The following is an 18,725-nucleotide window of genomic DNA, read 5'->3' as shown; positions in this document are numbered from 1 at the left end:
ACAAACTACATACATTTAGGTAGAAGTGTGTGTGTGTGTGTGTGGTAGTGTATGTACTCAAACTATGACAACATATACTAATACATACATACATAAGTATACATAGAAACTATACATACATATAGGTATAAAGGTGTGTGTGTCTGTGTTTGTGTGAGAGAGAGACAAAAAAGAAGCCAAATATCAGTTTGTATGAGCATGTGTTAGTCACTGAGATATGGGTGGGTATGGCTAGGGAAGTGTCATTGTGAATGCTATAGGAAGGCCTGCTTGCGCCTGTATGTGTGTGTGCCTGGTTAATAGACACAGAGAGATCTAGGTAGCCAGAGCAATGTTTACTTAGGGCACAGAGATGGGAGGGGGAATGTGGGTGAGAGTGTGAGAGAGACTGAGAGTGTGAGTTTCAGCTTGCGTGCGTGTGAGAAGGAGAAGGTGACAGAGGGACTTTACATGCATTCTTATGCATTGTATATAATACTGCACTGTAGAGCCATACGATAACCGATTTAGATGAAACTTGACAAATTTGTTCAGGATGGGATTCTGAATGGGCTTGTGCATTTTGGTCAGAATTGGGTAAAATATGAAAGAGCTTTAAGAATATGAATATTATATGTATCGATGCTGTCCATTAAAAAAATATTTAGCAGGTATAAGTGTCCTCAAATCCAAAATCTTTAGATTGTTTTTTGATTTCACACTCTGTAGAGTATTATAAGACTTTGCTTGACATGATAGTATGAAAATCCTAGGAGGAGTATGAAAAGTGATGATTTCAAACTATTATTAACTGTAAATAAACTGTGCATTTTTTAATAGGACATGTAATGGGAAAGTTGTTCGCACTACTGCAAGGAATCAAAAGAGTCCAATTGCATGTTCCCAAGTGGAATTATGTAGGGGATACACTTGCTTTTTTTGCAATAGCGCCCCCCAGTGGCCAATCGACACCTGGCTGGATTATGTCATAGGGGGCGTGCACTTGTCCACACCCAAGAGGTTTCGTGCAGATCGACCAATGGTAAGCCTGTCAAACGCGTGCCGATCACTGATTGGCCGATTACGTCAGCCATTTTGGAAGTATGGAGTGTCTGCTTTAGGACCTGGTTCCCAGAGGCCCATAGATGATGTCTGCCAAGTTTCATGTGGATCGGCCAATCTGAGTGCATGGGGCAAATTTTTGCATGTTATAGCGCCCCCTAGCAGGTGAGGTATGGCAACCTCTGCGAGCTGCCCCAGACCCTCACAGGGAAGCTGTCTGTGAAGTGCCATCTCATTACATGCAAGTTTTCTTAAGTTAGAGCTCCATATGCGCAAAATTTACTATTGAATTTACGCCTCCTCATTTGATTGGCTTATACTGACTAGGTAGTGAAGAAATTAGCATTTTTGTTGGATAGATTTTAAAGTTCAGACTCTTCTGAACGTTTTGATACCACATATGTGCATGTATGTGAAAAATCCAGGGACTAGTTTGCGCTCAAATATGTGTGTGATTTTGCACATTATGCAAATTAACTCGAAATCTAAGTGGGCGGAGCTTAATGGTTGTATATTAATTGTCCTATTGAATTTAGTCAAGGAATGTATAGGAACTGGAATTTTGGTTCTAGGACTTACGGTGTAGGAGATATGGACAAAAAGTCAATATGGTCTGCTATAGCGCCACCATCAGGCCAATTTGGGTCCCTGTATGGGAATCTGGTCCTTGGAGTTAACTGAACCTTTTTGCCAAGTTTGGGGTTTCTAGGCATTACGGTCTAGGCTGCACAATACGTTTTAGGTCAAAAAATGGGACAAAGAATAATAATAAGAAAGAAAAACCCTAACAATTACAATAGGGTTCCCACACTATGTGTGTGTGAACCCTAAAAAGACGGGTTAACTTTTTCTTGATAAAGTGATCTGGTAACTGTAGAGCTAAATATCATATGTAATGTTCATAAAAAGTAAAGGTTTGTTTAAGGTCCAGACGCTTCCACTGGAAAACAAATATTACTCCAACATTGACTTTGGAATACAGAGTCTGCTAAAATAAATACGTGTTCAAATGTGCATTGACCACTGAACAATTGTTAGCATCCCCTGTACACTTCACAGTCCAGTATTGGGTGTGTGGTTGCAGACCAGCGTGTTTGAGGAGGCTCTTTACATCTTCACGTTCCTCTTTCCATGAACATGCTGAGTCTCCTCCTCCAGTGAAGGAGACAGCCACAGGTTTGAACTTTTTTTTCCAAATGATTTTTTCTTGACCATTGTGGGATATTTTCCTTCAGCTTCTTGCTTGTTCTCAGACCACACTTTCACACAACATGAAGTCCTGAGCTTTACCCTGGACTGTTGTGATGAGAAAGGGCTGTTTTCTGCTGAAACACTTGGGGATGGGGGATTTTGCCAAGCTCAGCAAACGTAACTTGGGAACCATGCTCAGAAGAAAAGAGAATTTAAAGTAAATTTTAGATAGCTGATGCACATTTAGATTATTTCATCAATATCTAATGTTTTCTTGTCCCACATACTGTCACCTATAATGAGAGGCTGATCCTAAAAACATGGATGTGTAATAAATGATGTTCATATTTTATGAATATTTGAAAATCTTCAGAAGGGTGAATTAGGGAGCATGACTATACTCACCTAGACTTCTCAACAACAAAGTAAACTACATTTGGCAAACACACGATCCCTGCAAAGCCAAAGTGGAGAAACTTCTCAGAAAGGTTTTGTGGAGCTTCAATTCTTCAGTGTACTTGATTATTCATTTCCTATAACTGCCTGCTACACGGCATCTTTTCATCTTTCTTTGTATTGTATTATTCTCTGCTCACCCAGAGCATCAATTCCATCCTAAACATGTCTGAATGTCAATGCTGTCCTTTTCCCTATAGACTTATTTTCCCTATAGGCCAATATAAAGGTAGCCAATGGACATTACAACCACTCCTAAAGGGAGAAGTCTGGGGAAATAAAACTCAATTAGTTCTGTTGGGTGCTGGGTGAGATGCACAAAAAGAGCACTGGCTGGTTTGTTGGTTTTATTTGTACTTATTCTGTGCTAGTGCTCCTAGTTTTGTATAATTGTTTTGAGAGTAAACACACTAAGATATGGTTCAGTGGTCTGGTCCATCTAAATTGCTCCTGTCCCTGTTTCTCTGATCTTATTGGTAATTGTCACAGTACGGACACACACACACACACACACACACACACACACACACACACACACAGGCCAATGTATATCTATATAGTATGTACTTTTTTTCTACATTGGCCTTTTGAAATGTTTCAGCGATGCATTGATGTGTCTTTTATAAATGTTCATGCACATACTTAATACACATACAACTATTTCATCTGTATATGGACATGATTTCCATTGGTCTGTGTATGACTGGATGTATGAAATTATGTATACTTTACTTTGGAATTTGTGTTTCATTAAGTATTCACTGATTTCATTAAAATGCATACAAAAAGCAATACAATTAATTTTAAATTCAAACATGAATTCAGTAGTATTTAATAAAAAGTCCTCCAACTTATTTTTTTGAGCACAGCTTATGCCCTGTAAACGTCCAGTAAACACGCTTCCTCCGGCACGTGGGCGCGCTTTGAGCTGCCACGTCGGACGGGCGCGGCGCGCGAGTGAAACGCGAAACCGACGCACAAAAAGTTTTTATTCCCAATATGAGGCTGCAAACAGAAAAAAACTATGAGTTTCGTGTCATTTGTAGTAGATGTTAAACAGGCGAGATTTCACTGAAGACCGTGAGAGTAACTGAGTCATTTTTCGTCTTTTTGTGAGTAATTAGATCAATTATAGCGCCTAGTGAAATGGAGGCGTGCAAGCGTCATACAAACAGTCGCAAACCACAAAACTAAACCTGAACGTAAAAACCAAAACATTATAGCAGAATATAATATAAGACAGCTTAATTTATTGATATGCTTGTGTTGTTTTTGAAACATTTGACATTTTCCCGACTAAAAAACTGATTAATAACCTATGGGTTTATAAGAATAGAATGAACAGCTCACGTATATGCGGCATCTTTAGGACATGCGATGGAAATTCAATGAAACTCTAACTTGGAGGAAGACTTTACTCTGAAATGATCTTCCTCATATTTAACTAGTGGGGTTCAGCCTATAGTAGACGTGTCGTCTGCTGAAGCAGGAAATGGTGTATGTGTGCTGGTCCCAGTTCATGTGGGCTATCCTGTGGTTTAGAGGTTCATAGGGACGTCCCTTCTTAACAGACACCACACCATCCGTGATCCGCTCAATCCGCCACATCCTCGGACTAGCCCGGTTCTGTTGTGTTTGCGAGGAACCGGTACCGACATGCCTACGAAAAACAGGAATAAGAATACGAACTCCAACGAGTCCAAAACCCTTTCAAACCATCAAGATGACGTGGCGAAGAAGAGCCCCAAAGTCAGCAAAGCGGACAACACGACCGGTTCCAGCTCCAGGTCCGGACCAGGGAGGTTTTCTAAGTTTCTGTCCGCATTGTATTATTTAGGTTTAATCGCTGGAGCGGGTTTGGCATCGTTTTATGTCCAACATGCGCTAAAAGAGGTCAAACAAATCAGTTTACGAAATGAAGAATCGATACAGAAGAGCGCCGAAGTTCTCCCGAAAGTGGACCGGGCACTTCAGCAGGTAGGACACTCCTTTTATTCGAGACCTTTAACTGGTCTGAATCATTGAGTGACATTTACTTGGGTTATACACCATGCATGTGAAAGAATGAACATTAAACAGAAGAAACTTGCAGTGAGAAAACACCTTTGGTCCGTGGCCTATAGGTACATTGTTGAAGAATAAGGTATATTCCTTATTCCTTAACTTATTCATATAAGTTTAACTTACACGGATATGCCTCAGGCCATTTGAATTAGAATTAGAGAATTAAACCTCCACCCATTGGCACTGCTCTCGAGTTGCATCTCAATATTATATAATATGTAAACATTCATCAGATTGGTCACCAAAAACATAAACAGGAAATTAAATAGACTAGTTTCTGTATGCTTGCCCCAGTTGGCTATACAGCATAGGTATGCATGCGGTGTTGACACATTGTTTCAGTGATGTAGAGATGATAAAGACTAACGGCCTTCACTTTGGTCCGGTCCAGGTGAACGCTATGAGCTCTTCCGTTGGGAGACTGGAGGCCGTGGTGGTCCGTGGCCAGGCTGACCTGGAAGACACCAACCGGGCCGTGCGAAAGGGGGAGGTGGAGACGCGTCGCGTGGAGGAGGTGCTCCAGAAGCTCCAGAACGAAATCCTCCGTGACCTGTCGGAGGGCATCCGCGAAGTGAAGGAGGCGCGGGAGAACGATTTCTCCTCGCTGGAGCGGACCCTGGAGGAGCGGCTGGCAGAGCTGAGCCGCTCCATCGGCGAGAGCGTGGCGGAGTTCGCCGAGGCGCAGGGCGAGACGCAGGCCCAGCTGGGCGAGCTCCGAGCCAAGATGGAGGAGCACAGCGAACCCGGTCTCCTGAAACACGAACTCGTGTCCATCACCACGGCGGTGGCCGACCTCCACACCGCCAGTGAGGTGGCGGAGGGCAACATGGGTGTGCTCAGGGAGCAGATCACGTCGGTGGGCACGGAGCTGCAGACCAGAAACAAGGAGGTGGCGTCCTTGGCCGAAGAGATAGAGGAGGTGAGAACTTTGGTGCAGAGCACTGCTCAGCAGTTGAGACAAGAGGTGTCTGCAGCCCAGGTCAGCGTGCAGGCCATGTCCGACCGGGTCCAGAGCCTCCAGGATGGGCAGGTCCAGGCCAGCGAGAGCCTCGAGAGCTTACAGGTGGAGCTGAGAGGAGAACTGTCTAAGGCTGAGAAGAGGGGAGACGACTTTGAGGTCAGAATCAAGGCTGTAGAGGATGACGCAAGTGACCAGGTCTCCTCTACTGCAGAACAGGCAAGCAGACTCGAGGCCCTGCTCTCCAAACATGACTCTCACGAGAGCGCCCTCGCTGCCCATGGTCAGGCAGCAGAGAAGGAGAAACAGGCGCTGACAGAGGAGCTGGAGGCCTTGAGGAGAAGCCTGGTGGAGCTTCAGGCCAGCGTGGCCGCTCTGGAGGACACTAACGGCAGGCTGGAAGCCATCGAGCAGAGGCTGGTCATCCCAGAAGCAGAGAACACTGCAGGGGAGAAGAATGCCGTCGAGAATGAGGAGACCATACAGGAAGAGGAGGCAGAGGAAGAGTTGCCAACAGAGGAGGCTGTTGAGGACGAGGTAGTAATAGAGGAGGAGACAGCCGAGGTCGAGGATCTTGAGGGAGAGGAGAGGCAGTAATTCAAGGGAGGAGGTCAGATGTTTTAAAGCAGAGACAGGTGGACTGAGTCTGTGAATTAGAGAAATATGCAGCCTGCACTGTAGTTTTTCACCTGCGTTTACTTTATTATTACAGGTTGGCCTACAAACCCAACCCACGTTTTGAATGTCATGATTGCTGTTCTTTCCAATAAAATATTTAAAACATTAATAAATTGTTAATGTTTTATGCAACCCAAAACCCATACTGTTATGTTAGAAACAACACTGAGACAAACTTAAAGAACAACATTTATTTGTATTCATATTTTTAATTCTTCAACTATCTTGCCAGAGTAAGAAGCCTGAAAATTGCATTTTGCAGTTTCAAAAAAATCTTAAAGAACCAGTTTAACCAACCATTCATGGACAGCTTTCAAACTGTCACAGCAAAATGTGTGACATTTCAATGTGATGACGGACAACTAGAGAGCTACACACACATACACACACACGTTACCTTTTGATTGGCTCATGAGGGCCAACACACTGCAGTGCTCCAAACACAACACCCCCTGTCCCCCAACAGTTTCCTTTTGTAACACTCAATTTATTATACAGTTAAGAGATAATGGGTTTGAACAAGTCACGGTTTTGAACAAGGCAACATACACACACAAGGCATTCGTCCTGACTGAGAATGTTGGCAGTAGGCATCATGATCAATTTCACATCTGTATATCCTTATGTCTGGTTACAATTATGTAAACTTCACATTTTTAACTAGGGGACATATTTAAGAAAACTTTCATTCCTGTTAAACCTCTACAACAAGCTGCTGTTAAAATTTACTATTTACCATTACTATTCCCACATTTCTATCAACATCTTAAATATATAAATGTAAAACATCTTTAAATTATAATTTAAAAATTAAAACCAAAATCCTGCCCTAATCTGTCTGAGTGAGGGTTTGACTGAGATCATTCTGGTGTAGAACATCACTAGATGTTGGTTTCACAGTCAGCTCCTCCCGCAGAGCCATGAAGTTAGCCAAACTCTCCTTCATCTGCGCTATGTCTTCCTCCCTTTTCATGACCTCTTCCGCCAGCTGGCCGATCCTCAGGGTCAGGTCGGTCAGCTGAGGCTCCAGCATGCCAAAGTCCCGTTTGAGGGTGAACACCTTGGGTCGGAGGTCACTCGCAAAGGTCACCGTCCGTACCAGCTTGGCCCGGCCGCTCTCCACGGCCAGGATGCGCTCGAAGAGGTTCTTGTCTGCGGCGGCCAGCTCCGGCAAACGTCTGCGCAGCCGTTCCAGGTCCTGCGCGTTCTTCTCCGCGGAGCTCTTCAGCCCGGAGACGCGGTCGATGCTGGAGGCCAGGAGCTCGGCCACGCGCTTCACCATAAGCCTCTCGGCCTGCGCCAGCTTCTCCTCCAGCGCGGCCGCCTGAGCCAGGAGGCCGCCCACCTCGTCCTCCAGCCCCGCCATGCGTCTCACGTCCGTCCGGACCGCAGCCACCTTCGCCGCCATGTCGCTGGAGATGGCGGTGGTGCGGTTCTCGATGCGCTCCACGGCGCGCGTCAGCTCCGAGAGCTTCTCCTGCTGCTGCCGCCGTCTCTCGGGGGCGCCGGACGTCCACTCCCTCAGCCGGGCCACCTCCCGCTCCAGGCCGCTCAGACGAGACAGGGAGGAGCGCGGTTCCGGGTTCCCAAGCACCACCTGGACGTTCTCGCACTACACCCGAGGGAGGAGACACGTAGACAGAGTGAGGGATCGTTTCACTTAGTAAGGACCATCAACTCCAGCAGCCTTTTGGACATTCATCTCCAACATAAGTGCATATGCTTTACGGGTTAAAACTGATGTCAAATCAGGCTGCTGGAGACACAATGTCAAAGGTCTTTCTCTTTTCTACACTACTGAGTTAACTCATGAAAGTCCAAGTTTTCCTTAGCGTGGTGTTAGCACAGCTATTTCAGCTAAGCTCAGAATAGGAAGCTCTTTCTATTGTACACCACAAAACTCATCAATTACTTCACAGCTCCAAACATCATCTTTTTTCCACTGTGTTCACTGGTGTAGGTACACTGCCATTACTTGGGAACACATATATTAGTAGCTGCCAATACAACACCATTCGCTGAGAGGATCCAAAACAGTACAACACTTTTATAGAACAGCTGTACTAGGGCACAGAGACACATGAGGTGTTTGACTTCCAAGGCCACAGACAGAGAACAACTGCACAACAAACACTTGAGTAAACTTATTTTTATTCAAATTAGCTATTTGAGTTGCCAGGAAACTGGAATGTGTAATTTTTTTAAAATCTTGGCTTAATGAAGTTTCCTTTACATCTTTGCAAGAAGACAGTTTCATCAAACAATTCACACACAACTTACACATGTGCAAACCATATCATACACAAATTTGTCTAGACACACCCCTTCTCCTGCCTCGCAAATTTTTTTTGGAAACATCACCCATACCTGATCAGTAATAACCTATATGCCATGGGCATGGCAGTATACTGGAAATACAGTATATTGGACTGTGGACTAATACTTTAATACTTTTCCATACTTATTTATGCACTAGTTTGAAACTGATATTTAAAATAAAATGTTTAAATGTTGCCTTATTTTAGACAACAGAAGAGATCCGTTTTAGACAGTACCATGACCTGTGAACAATCCAGGATATTTCTCAATAGGTTAGACTCATAAGAACATCAAATGCCGATTCATGTTACAGTGCAGGTCCACGCAAAAAATACATAGTCAAAAATATACCATACAAAAACCATATCCAAATGCTTATATAATTTATTTGCATATTTTTGCATAAACGAGAATACAAGTGAAATCGAGTACCCAAAATGAAAATGAAAAACCCTGTTCAATGTTGTAGCCTATTTTATACATAAAGACCAGTTCTGTTACATTCATAATAGACAGTATATCAGTGAGGTTCTGCAGTGCCATACGAGTATAAACACTGTAGTGGGACTGGTAATGACTTCTCTGAACCAAGGCTGTGGTGTAAGGCTGCACAAAATGGGCAGAAATACCACATGGTGATTGTGCTGCATACACACTCTAGCTGCAGTAGGTCTTGCAGTATGACAAAGCACCCTTGCTGTGACATGCTTAAAGGCTGGTCTATATAACTTTGACTGAACCGCTTTACATTCATCTGGAACATCTGATTGATTGGAATGAGTGAAAAGATCAGTACTGCTAATAATGGTTAGCAAAAAAATACAGCGTACAGCCCTACCATGAGGTAATGGAAGCAACTATGTTGCAGGACCCTTGAAGTAATTTAGTAATGAACGCACTAGTCAGGGCCTCAGGTCAGTAGCAAGTGAAAAAGTACTTTGCTCCCTGGTGTGGTGTCCTTACTTATGAATCTATATTATACAGACGTTTGGTTTACAACATGAAGAGCAGGTACAGAACAAACCCAAATGGATTAAGATGTAGTTGTGTAGTAAACTGAATGTCAGTGTTCATACGTATATTGAATAAAATCAGAGCAATTCATTTAGCTTAGTCCCAGAGTGCTCTTCAGATTCTGTGCTCTGGCCATCAGTATTATCTAGTACATACTCCGGAAACTCATTCTCCTCTAAACCATGATAAAATTGCCTAATGCTTTCAGCCACTAGACCTTTCCGAGTCCTTTCCTCCATCAGGTCCGGGCTTCTCCCACCCAGAGTCCGGCACTGTGGGTGTGTGTTGGAGCTCTTTCTCCGCCTCCAGGATGGGTGGCAGCCCGTCGTGCTCCACCTTCAGCTCGTCCAGCGTCCGTCTGAGCTCCAGGATCTGGCCTAGTGCCTTCAGCATGCTGTCCTCAGTACCCAGCACCTGCAGCGTGAGCGCCTCCATCCTCTCCTGGATGGAGCTCAGGTCGGCACCAAGCCTCAGGATGGACCGGACCGCCTCCTCCACGGCGGGCAGGTGAGCGGCGCACTCCTGGGCCCGCGGCGCCGTCTCGTCCAGCTTCTCCTGGAGCTCGGCGTCGTGCCGGGAGAGCTGGGAGAGGCGCTCGCGAAGCCTCTCCACCTGGCCCGTGTTCCAGTCCAGCTGCTCCTGGACGCGCCGGGCGTCCTCGTCCTCCGTGCGCTCTAACGCCCGGGCGTTTCTCCTCGTACTGTCCTCCAGCTCCTCCAGACGCTCGGCGAGGGCGCGCAGACGGCTCTCCGCCTCGTTCACGCTCTCCGTCACGCGCCCGTGGGCCGAGCGAGACTCGGACCTCAGCGCCACCAGGCCGTCGGTCACGGAAGCCAGGCCGCCCTGCCACGTCTCAGTCACGTTCAGAAAATGTCTGTTCGCGCTTTGAAGCTGGCGGGAAGAAGCGTGTTGGTCCTCCTGTATTGCCGTGACGACGTTGTTGAGGGATGCAACGTCCTGTTCGAGTCTTGTAAGCAGAGTGCTGGTGGAGAGCGCCCCCTTCAGATGGTCTTCAGAAGCTTCCAGCTGCATCCACAACAGAAGACAGGCTGTTGTGGCTGCAGTGCTGGTGTGTCTCTCATTCACATTCACACTGCTCTGCGCATCCGAAACGCCACATCTGAACCAAACCTCAGGCCTTATGATACTGAATAATAAGACTACATATTCTCGCGTATTCGTGACATCATAATTTTACTATTTTGTTTGTTTCAAAAACACAAGTGAGTATGCAGCCACTGAGTTGGGCACCTTGGAAAGGTCTTCAGTCCTTGAACAAAGTCAATTTACTGTCTTTTCTTTTTGTATTAACCAATTTCTGTCCAGGTCAGGTGGACAACCTCCAACTTTGACAAAGTCCAGAGGAGTTCCCTCCTAACCTCATATTCTAACCCTGCTTTTGTATTTACGCGTCTCTGAAAAAATCGATTATATATTGGGACTGGAATAAAATCTGTAGTTTAATAAGATCAGCCACATTTTACAGGATTGTAAAATTTTTTTTTGCAAAATTCAGGATACCTTATGCTTTAGAAGCTTGCTCGTGGACTCCTTTACTGTTCTACCGAACATAACCCAGATGTAAACACAACCAAGGAACATTGATACCAACCTTTTTGGACACAGCGCTCACTTTTTCTTCTAGGTCCAGTAGATCGGCCGCCTTTTCGTATAAATATCTGTGTTTCTCTTCAACCTCGATAAATCTTGCATGCTGCTGAAAAGCAACCCTGAAAAACAGAAACTTGTATCACGTAGGCTTTGCAACTTGTTTTAGCATAAAAACGTATTTCTGTGAGGGGACTTACCACGCCAGCACCAAGCATGCACTCAGAGACACAAAGCTCACTAAAGTTTTGAGATCCAGCGAAGACGAAGAGCGAACGCAACTTTTTCCAGCACCAGAACTATTTTGCTCGGACGGGTTTACTCCGTCCTTCTTGACTTGATCTCGGAAACATCGCTTTGTGTCGGTATTCTCGTCTTCTTTGGGTGGTGCACCAGGTTTCCCTTTTCTGTGCTTTACTTCATTGCTCGGCATGTTGGAAACTACTGAAGGTGTTTCTCAAACTTTGGCACCTCAGGCTGTTTCCCTCTGTGCAATAACCGCGGCTTAAGGCGTCAGATTTGTAACATGAGGGATTAAAGGTGCAGTGCTGTCTAAATGGGATTAGGGAGGTCGTGGTCACTCCATCAAGTCCGCTTGATGTTCTTCTACTTCCTGGGAGTTTTTTTGTCGAGTAGAGACGCCAGCCACGTTGCAGCCCCTCACAGCCGAGTCCGGCCTTTTTTATTTTCACCACCTTCGACGCCCATGTTTCGTCTGAAAGTGGCAAGACTTCGCTGGCACGTTTATATTTTCTTGAATTAAAAATATATCTCCCTAAAAGCTTTACAGGTAACGGCTCGGACATTTCCACACGAATGTCCAATGTCCCCCCCCCCTCGATGAGGCCAACAAAATGTACAACAAAACGGAGACTTCACACGAATTGAACCTTTATTTAATCTTGAATTATAAAGTTTACACCAATATGTTCTCACCACCACCACCAGACCCTTCACTTTTATCATTTTAATGCTGTTTGCCATCGTTTGCAGATGCTAAACGAGGCATAGGGCTTGAAAACATTCTTGAACTAGGATTTCTGTTTCAGCTTTTCTTCTCAGAAGAAATGACTGGTATGTTAAACACTTTTCTAAACAGTCTTCATTGTATTTTAACGCTATCAATATACTTAGCATAAAGTTTACACAATGTGCAGCTGACTATGAAACACTATAAACAATGTGTAGTGCATACAATATCAAGCAACAGCTGCCCTTGCAAATGGCTGAACCTACAAATGATAACCAAAAAAGGTTCCCCTGGTTGAAGAGCGACATTACAAGGGCCAGTTGTCATTTCTCGTCATGACTTCCATTTCTGTATATTGGTCTATGCAAAACCCTTCTACCCACAGCCCAACAACGTAATACATTTAACGCTGGGCCAAAAGGTGATCCTTCCCATAAACGCAGGTGGAACAAACTGCTGTTAACATCGCCACCTAATCATAATTCTGCCTAATGATCATTTATCTACTTGATCCTAAATCTGTAAGCACACGTTTCTCTGCCATAAACAGCCAGCAAGAAATCTCTTTACTGGCTTTTCTTTTGATTCTATAGACAGGGAAAAAACTACTCTAACATTATATTAATATAAACATAACATTTTAACTAAATCTTCATAAAAGCAAATGTTTAAACGTTTCTTATAGCGGTCATTTAAATCACATACGTTTGCAGTATTACTGGAAATATAACCCAATGAAAGAATGAATGAAGAAAATAAAAAAGAGGAGTGGAAATCTCTGCAGATTTACACCCCAGAAATAAAGGCACTTAAAGTAAAGCCATTCAATCCCACAAGATGCTGTGTGCTTTCAATTAGGTTGAAAAGAAAGGATCCATCACACACACACACACACACACAGTGTCCTTCAGTCTGCTCCCAAGCGGAGATGGGTATGTAGCTCCAAGACAAAATGGCCGTCTACATAACTAATCTATGAAGCTACATGTATGCATCATATTTCACTGTATTGCTGTTGTGAACTGCAGGTATGGGGAGTTTGGTATCTCTCCTTAGTGATGAAAGGCTGCAATTTGAAGATACTCTGGTCCTTCTCTACACTCAAAACCCTCATGTGCTGTAGCGATCCTGCAAAAGAACACACACACACACACACACACACACACACACACACACACACACACACACACACACAGTCATTGCCAACCAGATCTAAAGACTATACGAAGCTTCCAAAACCAGCAAGAGAATCTTGTTATCTGGCACCACCAGCAGGAAGATGCAGACGAGGGGTGATGTGGTGTGAACAGACCTGGATGGAGGACATCACGCCACTGGCCATGACGGAGAGCTTGCCGGCGACGGAGCGCACCCCTATCTTCAGCTGGGCCATGTCAGGAGCGCTGGGCAGCACGTTGGTCAGACTGTAGGAACTGCCTGCAGGAAACGGACAGACAACGCCACTGTGAGCCCAAACGTTCCAGCGGTCCAACCTAGCACGCAGATCCATGCTTCACAACGACCGATGCTTTCAACCCAACCCAGTCCTTCTGAGACCTAGAAAACTTGGGCCAAGTCTAAAGCTGTTCCGTCTCCCTGGGAACCAGAAGCTTTAGAACTATTAAAATAACTTCCCTAGTGGCTGCTTATTTTTATGTACTTTCAGGGCCAATGCCGAGGGACCATGTGAGCACAAAGACTACTCCTTAAAAACTCCCCTGTAAGCAAAAGCAAGGCTCTTAATCCACTCACTTGTCTTTTTCTTCTGGTCCTCGAACAGATCGGCCGAGCTGATGGCGGAGTTGCCAGAGAAGCGTTCCAGACGGGCCCTCGTTTCAAACTGCCCAAAACAGAAGAGCTGGGGGTCAGACGGCAGACGCGGCTAGAGCAGCACTCAAACGTCACGTTGTTCAGGGCACAGACTTGACAATAGCACTTTTAACATAGCAAACAACAGTAAACAATGAAATGTAGAACATTTTTATGGCAAAAAAAGGCAACATAAAGAGGAAATGAGACACGAAAATGACAAAAAAAAAAGACAGTTAAGCTGTTATACTGTTTTACATAAAATGTGATTCAAACTTTGAATAACACGTTTGTAGTTCTCTCATATGTAGACAAGGCAGCAACACAGCAAGTTACCTCAGAATTGTCCTGTTTACCAAAGAACATGTCGGAAGAGATGGCTTTGGCATCGCCAAACTTTTTTTGGGCATCATCAGAGACGTATACAGGACCTGGGTCTGCTTTTCTCCTAGCTGTACTCCTGTGATAGAAAACAAAACAGGGATGTTTCCGAGTTTCGAAGACGGTGTAGTTAGTTTCACACTGCAGTGTTCAGACTGAGGAAGGAGCCAACCTCTCTTCAGTTGAAGAGCTCTTGGAGATCAAGTAAAAGTCAGGTTCTGCTTTCTTGCCGTCTTTTTTCTTGACGTCTGCCCACTGCGAGAAGAACTGGTCAGACGGCTGGTCCGCACTGTCGGCAAACCTAGAGGAGGTTCTGTGCGGCAGGGCACAAAAAGAAATTTGAGACTTCATAACGCAAATCTCAAATGTGTCCACAGCCTGTATTGTCAAGCCAAGTCTGGGTTAAGACTGGGGTTTCCCCCCTTTGTTCAGTGAAGCCATTTTATTCTGAAATAAAAAATATATATTTTAGGGCTTTTAGAAATTCAACGCATGTGTCCATCAATTTTATTGTGTAGGGAGAGGAAAATGCAAGAGTCTTTGCTTTTATTTTGAAGTGGGGTGACAGGCCTTTCTTAAATGTGATTCTCTGTTGATTTCATTTCAGTCACATTTCTGTCACTCCCAAGTAATCTGTTTTGTTTTCAAGTTGTGGCATGATCCATTTTATAGAAAAAACAATAGTAAACATGCTTCATATAGAGCCCACATATAGAGGTCAACTTCCGCTCTCTCAAAAATCCCACCCCAGCTTTGAATTCTGCCCCGTCATGATACAAACCAGTCTCACAGTCTACAACCTAACAATTCAGATTAGTAATCTGTATGTAAAATGTAATTCAGACCGATTAGTAAACAAGATCTCACCTGAAGGAAAATCGTCCTTCTTCCTCTTCCTCGTCCCCGCTGTACTTCCTGGAGCGAGGGGAGGACCGAGACATAGTGGGCGTCTCCTGTTGAATAGTCTGCATGTCCGCCATGACGGAGTGGGACACTCCACTACAAGACGGGAAGGAGGAGGACAGGCAGACCGATGGAGAGGTACGGTCACAAAAACAGACAGAAAGAAACAAGAAAGGAGCATGCGTGTGTTAAGAGACTGCACCCACGTCCTGCTGGGCAGGCCCATGCCCAGCCTCTCGGCCTGCTGCCTCTTCTGACCCTCCAGCCTCTGCAGACGCACCTCGTCCCTCTTCCTCTGCAGCTCCAGGTCCTGGTAGGCCAGCCGCAGAGAGTCCGCACTGAGGGGTCGCCCCACGGAGACACGAGAGAGGGGTCAGGGGTCAGCGGAGCGGCCCGGGGCGGAGGAGGGAGGCGGGTACTCACGCTGGCTCCTTGGCCCTGGGGCCCGTCTCGGGGGCGGTCTCCTGCAGGAGCTTGTCCGCGGCCTGCGCTCGCTTCTCCTGCGCCGAGAAGCTCTGGCTGCTCACCTTCTGGGCTCCCAGGCCTCCTTTTTTAGAGCCCAGCTACTCGGCAGAAAACAAACATTAAAACGCACGCAAAACACGGACCTTCTTGGGCTCCTAGTTCCTCCCCACGTTACCCCGTTCCACACAGTAATCAACGATCGCCAGACTCACGGTCTTCTTGGCTGCAGCTGGCTTCTTTTTGAGTAGAGAAGGCTCTGTAGGAGACAGTAAAGCACCATGAACATTCACCATAGACATTCACTTAACACAGCTTTCCTACGGTGCATTTAAACAACACAATGCACTTCACCTAAAGCCGCCTTGGGAGAAACACTTAGGAGCTCAACAGAGGGGCCTTCTTCGTTTCTATCTGCAGATGACAATTACGGCAATTATCAGATACACACGCAGACACAACAGGTTGCCAGTCACACACTCAGGTTCATCATACCATTGTTATTGTTGTCATGAAGGTTTGCCTCCACTGATGGAAGTGTGTGATGTACAGAGCTTGCTTCATTCTGGAGACAGAATAGACAGGATTAACACAGATTATGCCCCTCACTTTCACTCTCTCCATCTCTATTTCTCCGTTAATCCCTGATCCACCAGCAGTTGCTCCACGGCCTTGTGGGTGAAAAGTCCAGCCCGTGGGAGACACTGGAACCAATATGCTCAGCAATTTCTATCATGACCCATTGCATTTTAAGAGCACTCATTTTGCCCATTACAGTGGATTCCAGAGGATGGTCACACTGATTTTATACCTGACATGAGATTTAGTTAAATAAGAGGAGGCAAAAAATACCAATTATGGGCAATGCAACACCATGCAAAAAAATCCAATATTTCTAATTGAAGGTTGTATACACACCTGTGTATGTTGACTGAAAAAGTCTACCTGCTTGTCCCCAGGAGACGTAGGGGACAGAGGAGCCTGACTGTCCAGCCACAGCTAATGAGAGAGAGAGAGAAAGAGAGAGAGAGAGAGAGAGAGAGATACACACGGAGAGGAATGTTGTCAATAAAAATTCTTTATCTGATATACACAAAGTACACATTTATATAAGATAAGATAAGATAAGATAATCCTTTATTAATCCCTCAGCGGGGAAATTTACAGCAGCAGAGAATAGTGTCAGGAAATACACATATATAAGATACAGGTATACAAGAGAAATAAATAATATATAAAAATATATATGCAATGTATGTAGTTGTAAACAGTTATGGTTATTGCATGTGGTAGAACAGTAGGATCAGTAAAGTACAGTGAGCAGTTTGTTGTACAGATATTGTATATCCAATATCTGTTGCTTATCTGAGCATGCTTGACAATGTTTCCTGTAGTTGAGTTGTGCGTGTGCATATGTATGGGTGTGTGTGTGAGTGTGTAACCTTTGTGCCGTGCTGTTTGATGATGTGAGTGTGCGTGTGTGTGTATCCCCTGTCCTGTGCTGTTTGGTGACACAGGTGTGCGTGTGTGTAACCTCTGTGATGTGCTGCCTGGTGGAGTGAGTGTGTAACCTCTGTGCCATACTGCCTCGTGGCATGGGTGTGTGTGTGTAACCTCTGTGCCATGGTGCCTGGTGGCGTGTGTGTGTGTGTGTAATCTCTGTGTCATGCTGCCTGGTGGCGTGTGTGTGTGTGTGTGTGTGTGTGTAACCTCTGTGTCATGCTGCCTGGTGGCGTGTGTGTGTGTGTGTGTGTGTGTGTAACCTCTGTGCCATGGTGCCTGGTGGCGTGTGTGTGTGTGTGTAACCTCTGTGCCATGCTGCCTGGTGGCGTGTGTGTGTGTGTGTGTGTGTGTGTGTGTGTGTGTGTGTGTGTGTGTGTAATCTCTGTGTCATGCTGCCTGGTGGCGCGTGTGTGTGTGTGTGTGTAACCTCTGTGCCATGCTGCCTGGTGGCGTGTGTGTGTGTGTGCGTGTGTGTGTAATCTCTGTGTCATGCTGCCTGGTGGCGTGTGTGTGTGTGTGTGTGTAACCTCTGTGCCATGGTGCCTGGTGGCGTGCGTGGCCAAACTCTTGATCTTCTCCCTGTACAGCTGGGCTATGCGGCTGTTATATTTGACATTGGCTGCACCATCGGCACCACCGTGCTGGTTAAAGAAAGCAGTCTGTGGGAAGATGATGGTGACAGTTCGACACTTGTGTGTGTTTAAAAAGCCGAGGAACCCACATGCCCCAGTAATTGGCAAACGCAATTTATAACACAAAGCTTTTGCGTGTAGATGGGCACTCACCGCACTGGCATTGCCTCCGACCTGCATGCACCGCAGCTGATACCAGGACCAGTTGAAGTCCAGCTCAGTCGATCTGCCCAAGTAATTTATCAATTGCTTACTTCTGTTAAGTCTTTCAATCCCCAACTCTTACATCCTTAATCCAAACCTTAGTCCAATGTCCCTCCCTCAAAAACAAACACGCAGAGAGCCAAGAAGACACGTAGGAGAGTGAGTAGATGTTACCTGATGAAGGACAGGTGAACTCCCAGTGACCGATGCGTCCCCGAACAGTCGATACACAGAAACACTCCATACGTGATGCTGGCCCAGCTCGGGTTCTTTGCTGAGCAGTCAAAACACGCCTAAGAGGGCAAATAAAAAACAGAATAAAGAAACACACCTCGCCTCCTTCTTTGTTTCGTTGTGTACTCGAACTTATTTTAATGTAAATCAGTTTAGTTATAACACGGTTTAAACGTTGGTCATCATTAACCTATAAAAAAAAACGAAAACTAAAACTTCACAAAAAATATCCAAGTTTGAGACTTGACGCCTCATACATGACGCAGAAAACATAAAAACGAACCTATATACGGTGACG

The 18,725-nt window shown here is 45.3% G+C and overlaps 3 protein-coding genes across 4 annotated transcripts in view; 1 reads left to right on the top strand and 2 right to left on the bottom strand.

Moving 5' to 3' along the window:
- Nucleotides 1–4,074: 4,074 nt before the first annotated feature.
- On the top strand, nt 4,075–6,501 carry ckap4 (cytoskeleton associated protein 4). The gene is made up of 2 exons (XM_077004863.1): nt 4,075–4,665; nt 5,144–6,501. The coding sequence occupies exons 1-2, from the start codon at nt 4,345–4,347 to the stop codon at nt 6,305–6,307; spliced, it is 1,485 nt and encodes a 494-aa protein (XP_076860978.1). The 5' UTR covers nt 4,075–4,344; the 3' UTR covers nt 6,308–6,501.
- Nucleotides 6,502–6,564: 63 nt separating this feature from the next.
- ikbip (IKBKB interacting protein) lies at nt 6,565–12,125 on the bottom strand. Of its 2 annotated transcripts, none has more exons than XM_077004866.1 (3): nt 11,530–12,058; nt 11,334–11,451; nt 6,565–8,000 (listed from the first exon to the last, which is right to left on the bottom strand). In XM_077004866.1, the coding sequence occupies exons 1-3, from the start codon at nt 11,760–11,762 to the stop codon at nt 7,218–7,220; spliced, it is 1,134 nt and encodes a 377-aa protein (XP_076860981.1). In that variant the 5' UTR covers nt 11,763–12,058; the 3' UTR covers nt 6,565–7,217. The 2 variants fall into 2 exon arrangements, with proteins under 2 accessions (XP_076860981.1, XP_076860980.1); XM_077004865.1 differs by lacking the exon at nt 6,565–8,000 and adding an exon at nt 9,074–10,747 and having other exon boundaries at nt 11,530–12,125.
- A 78-nt stretch (nt 12,126–12,203) lies between these two features.
- The window catches only part of arfgap3 (ADP-ribosylation factor GTPase activating protein 3), a 7,065-nt gene continuing 543 nt past the window's right edge, over nt 12,204–18,725 (bottom strand). The window contains exons 2-16 of the mRNA XM_077004858.1: nt 18,368–18,486; nt 18,143–18,215; nt 17,885–18,016; nt 16,773–16,853; nt 16,350–16,419; nt 16,209–16,268; nt 16,070–16,113; nt 15,816–15,955; nt 15,599–15,730; nt 15,357–15,488; nt 14,662–14,802; nt 14,445–14,568; nt 14,052–14,139; nt 13,612–13,736; nt 12,204–13,427 (exon numbers count right to left, since the gene is read on the bottom strand). Of these exons, the coding sequence (XP_076860973.1) occupies nt 13,410–13,427; nt 13,612–13,736; nt 14,052–14,139; nt 14,445–14,568; nt 14,662–14,802; nt 15,357–15,488; nt 15,599–15,730; nt 15,816–15,955; nt 16,070–16,113; nt 16,209–16,268; nt 16,350–16,419; nt 16,773–16,853; nt 17,885–18,016; nt 18,143–18,215; nt 18,368–18,486 (1,479 nt within the window). The 3' untranslated portion in view covers nt 12,204–13,409. The remainder of the gene's footprint in view (nt 13,428–13,611; nt 13,737–14,051; nt 14,140–14,444; nt 14,569–14,661; nt 14,803–15,356; nt 15,489–15,598; nt 15,731–15,815; nt 15,956–16,069; nt 16,114–16,208; nt 16,269–16,349; nt 16,420–16,772; nt 16,854–17,884; nt 18,017–18,142; nt 18,216–18,367; nt 18,487–18,725) is intronic.

Source organism: Brachyhypopomus gauderio, chromosome 5, assembly GCF_052324685.1.
Source record: "Brachyhypopomus gauderio isolate BG-103 chromosome 5, BGAUD_0.2, whole genome shotgun sequence".
Taxonomy (NCBI): Eukaryota; Metazoa; Chordata; class Actinopteri; order Gymnotiformes; family Hypopomidae; genus Brachyhypopomus; species Brachyhypopomus gauderio.
The sequence above is the reverse complement of the archived record's forward strand: the minus strand, read 5'-3'. Positions and strand labels throughout refer to the sequence as shown.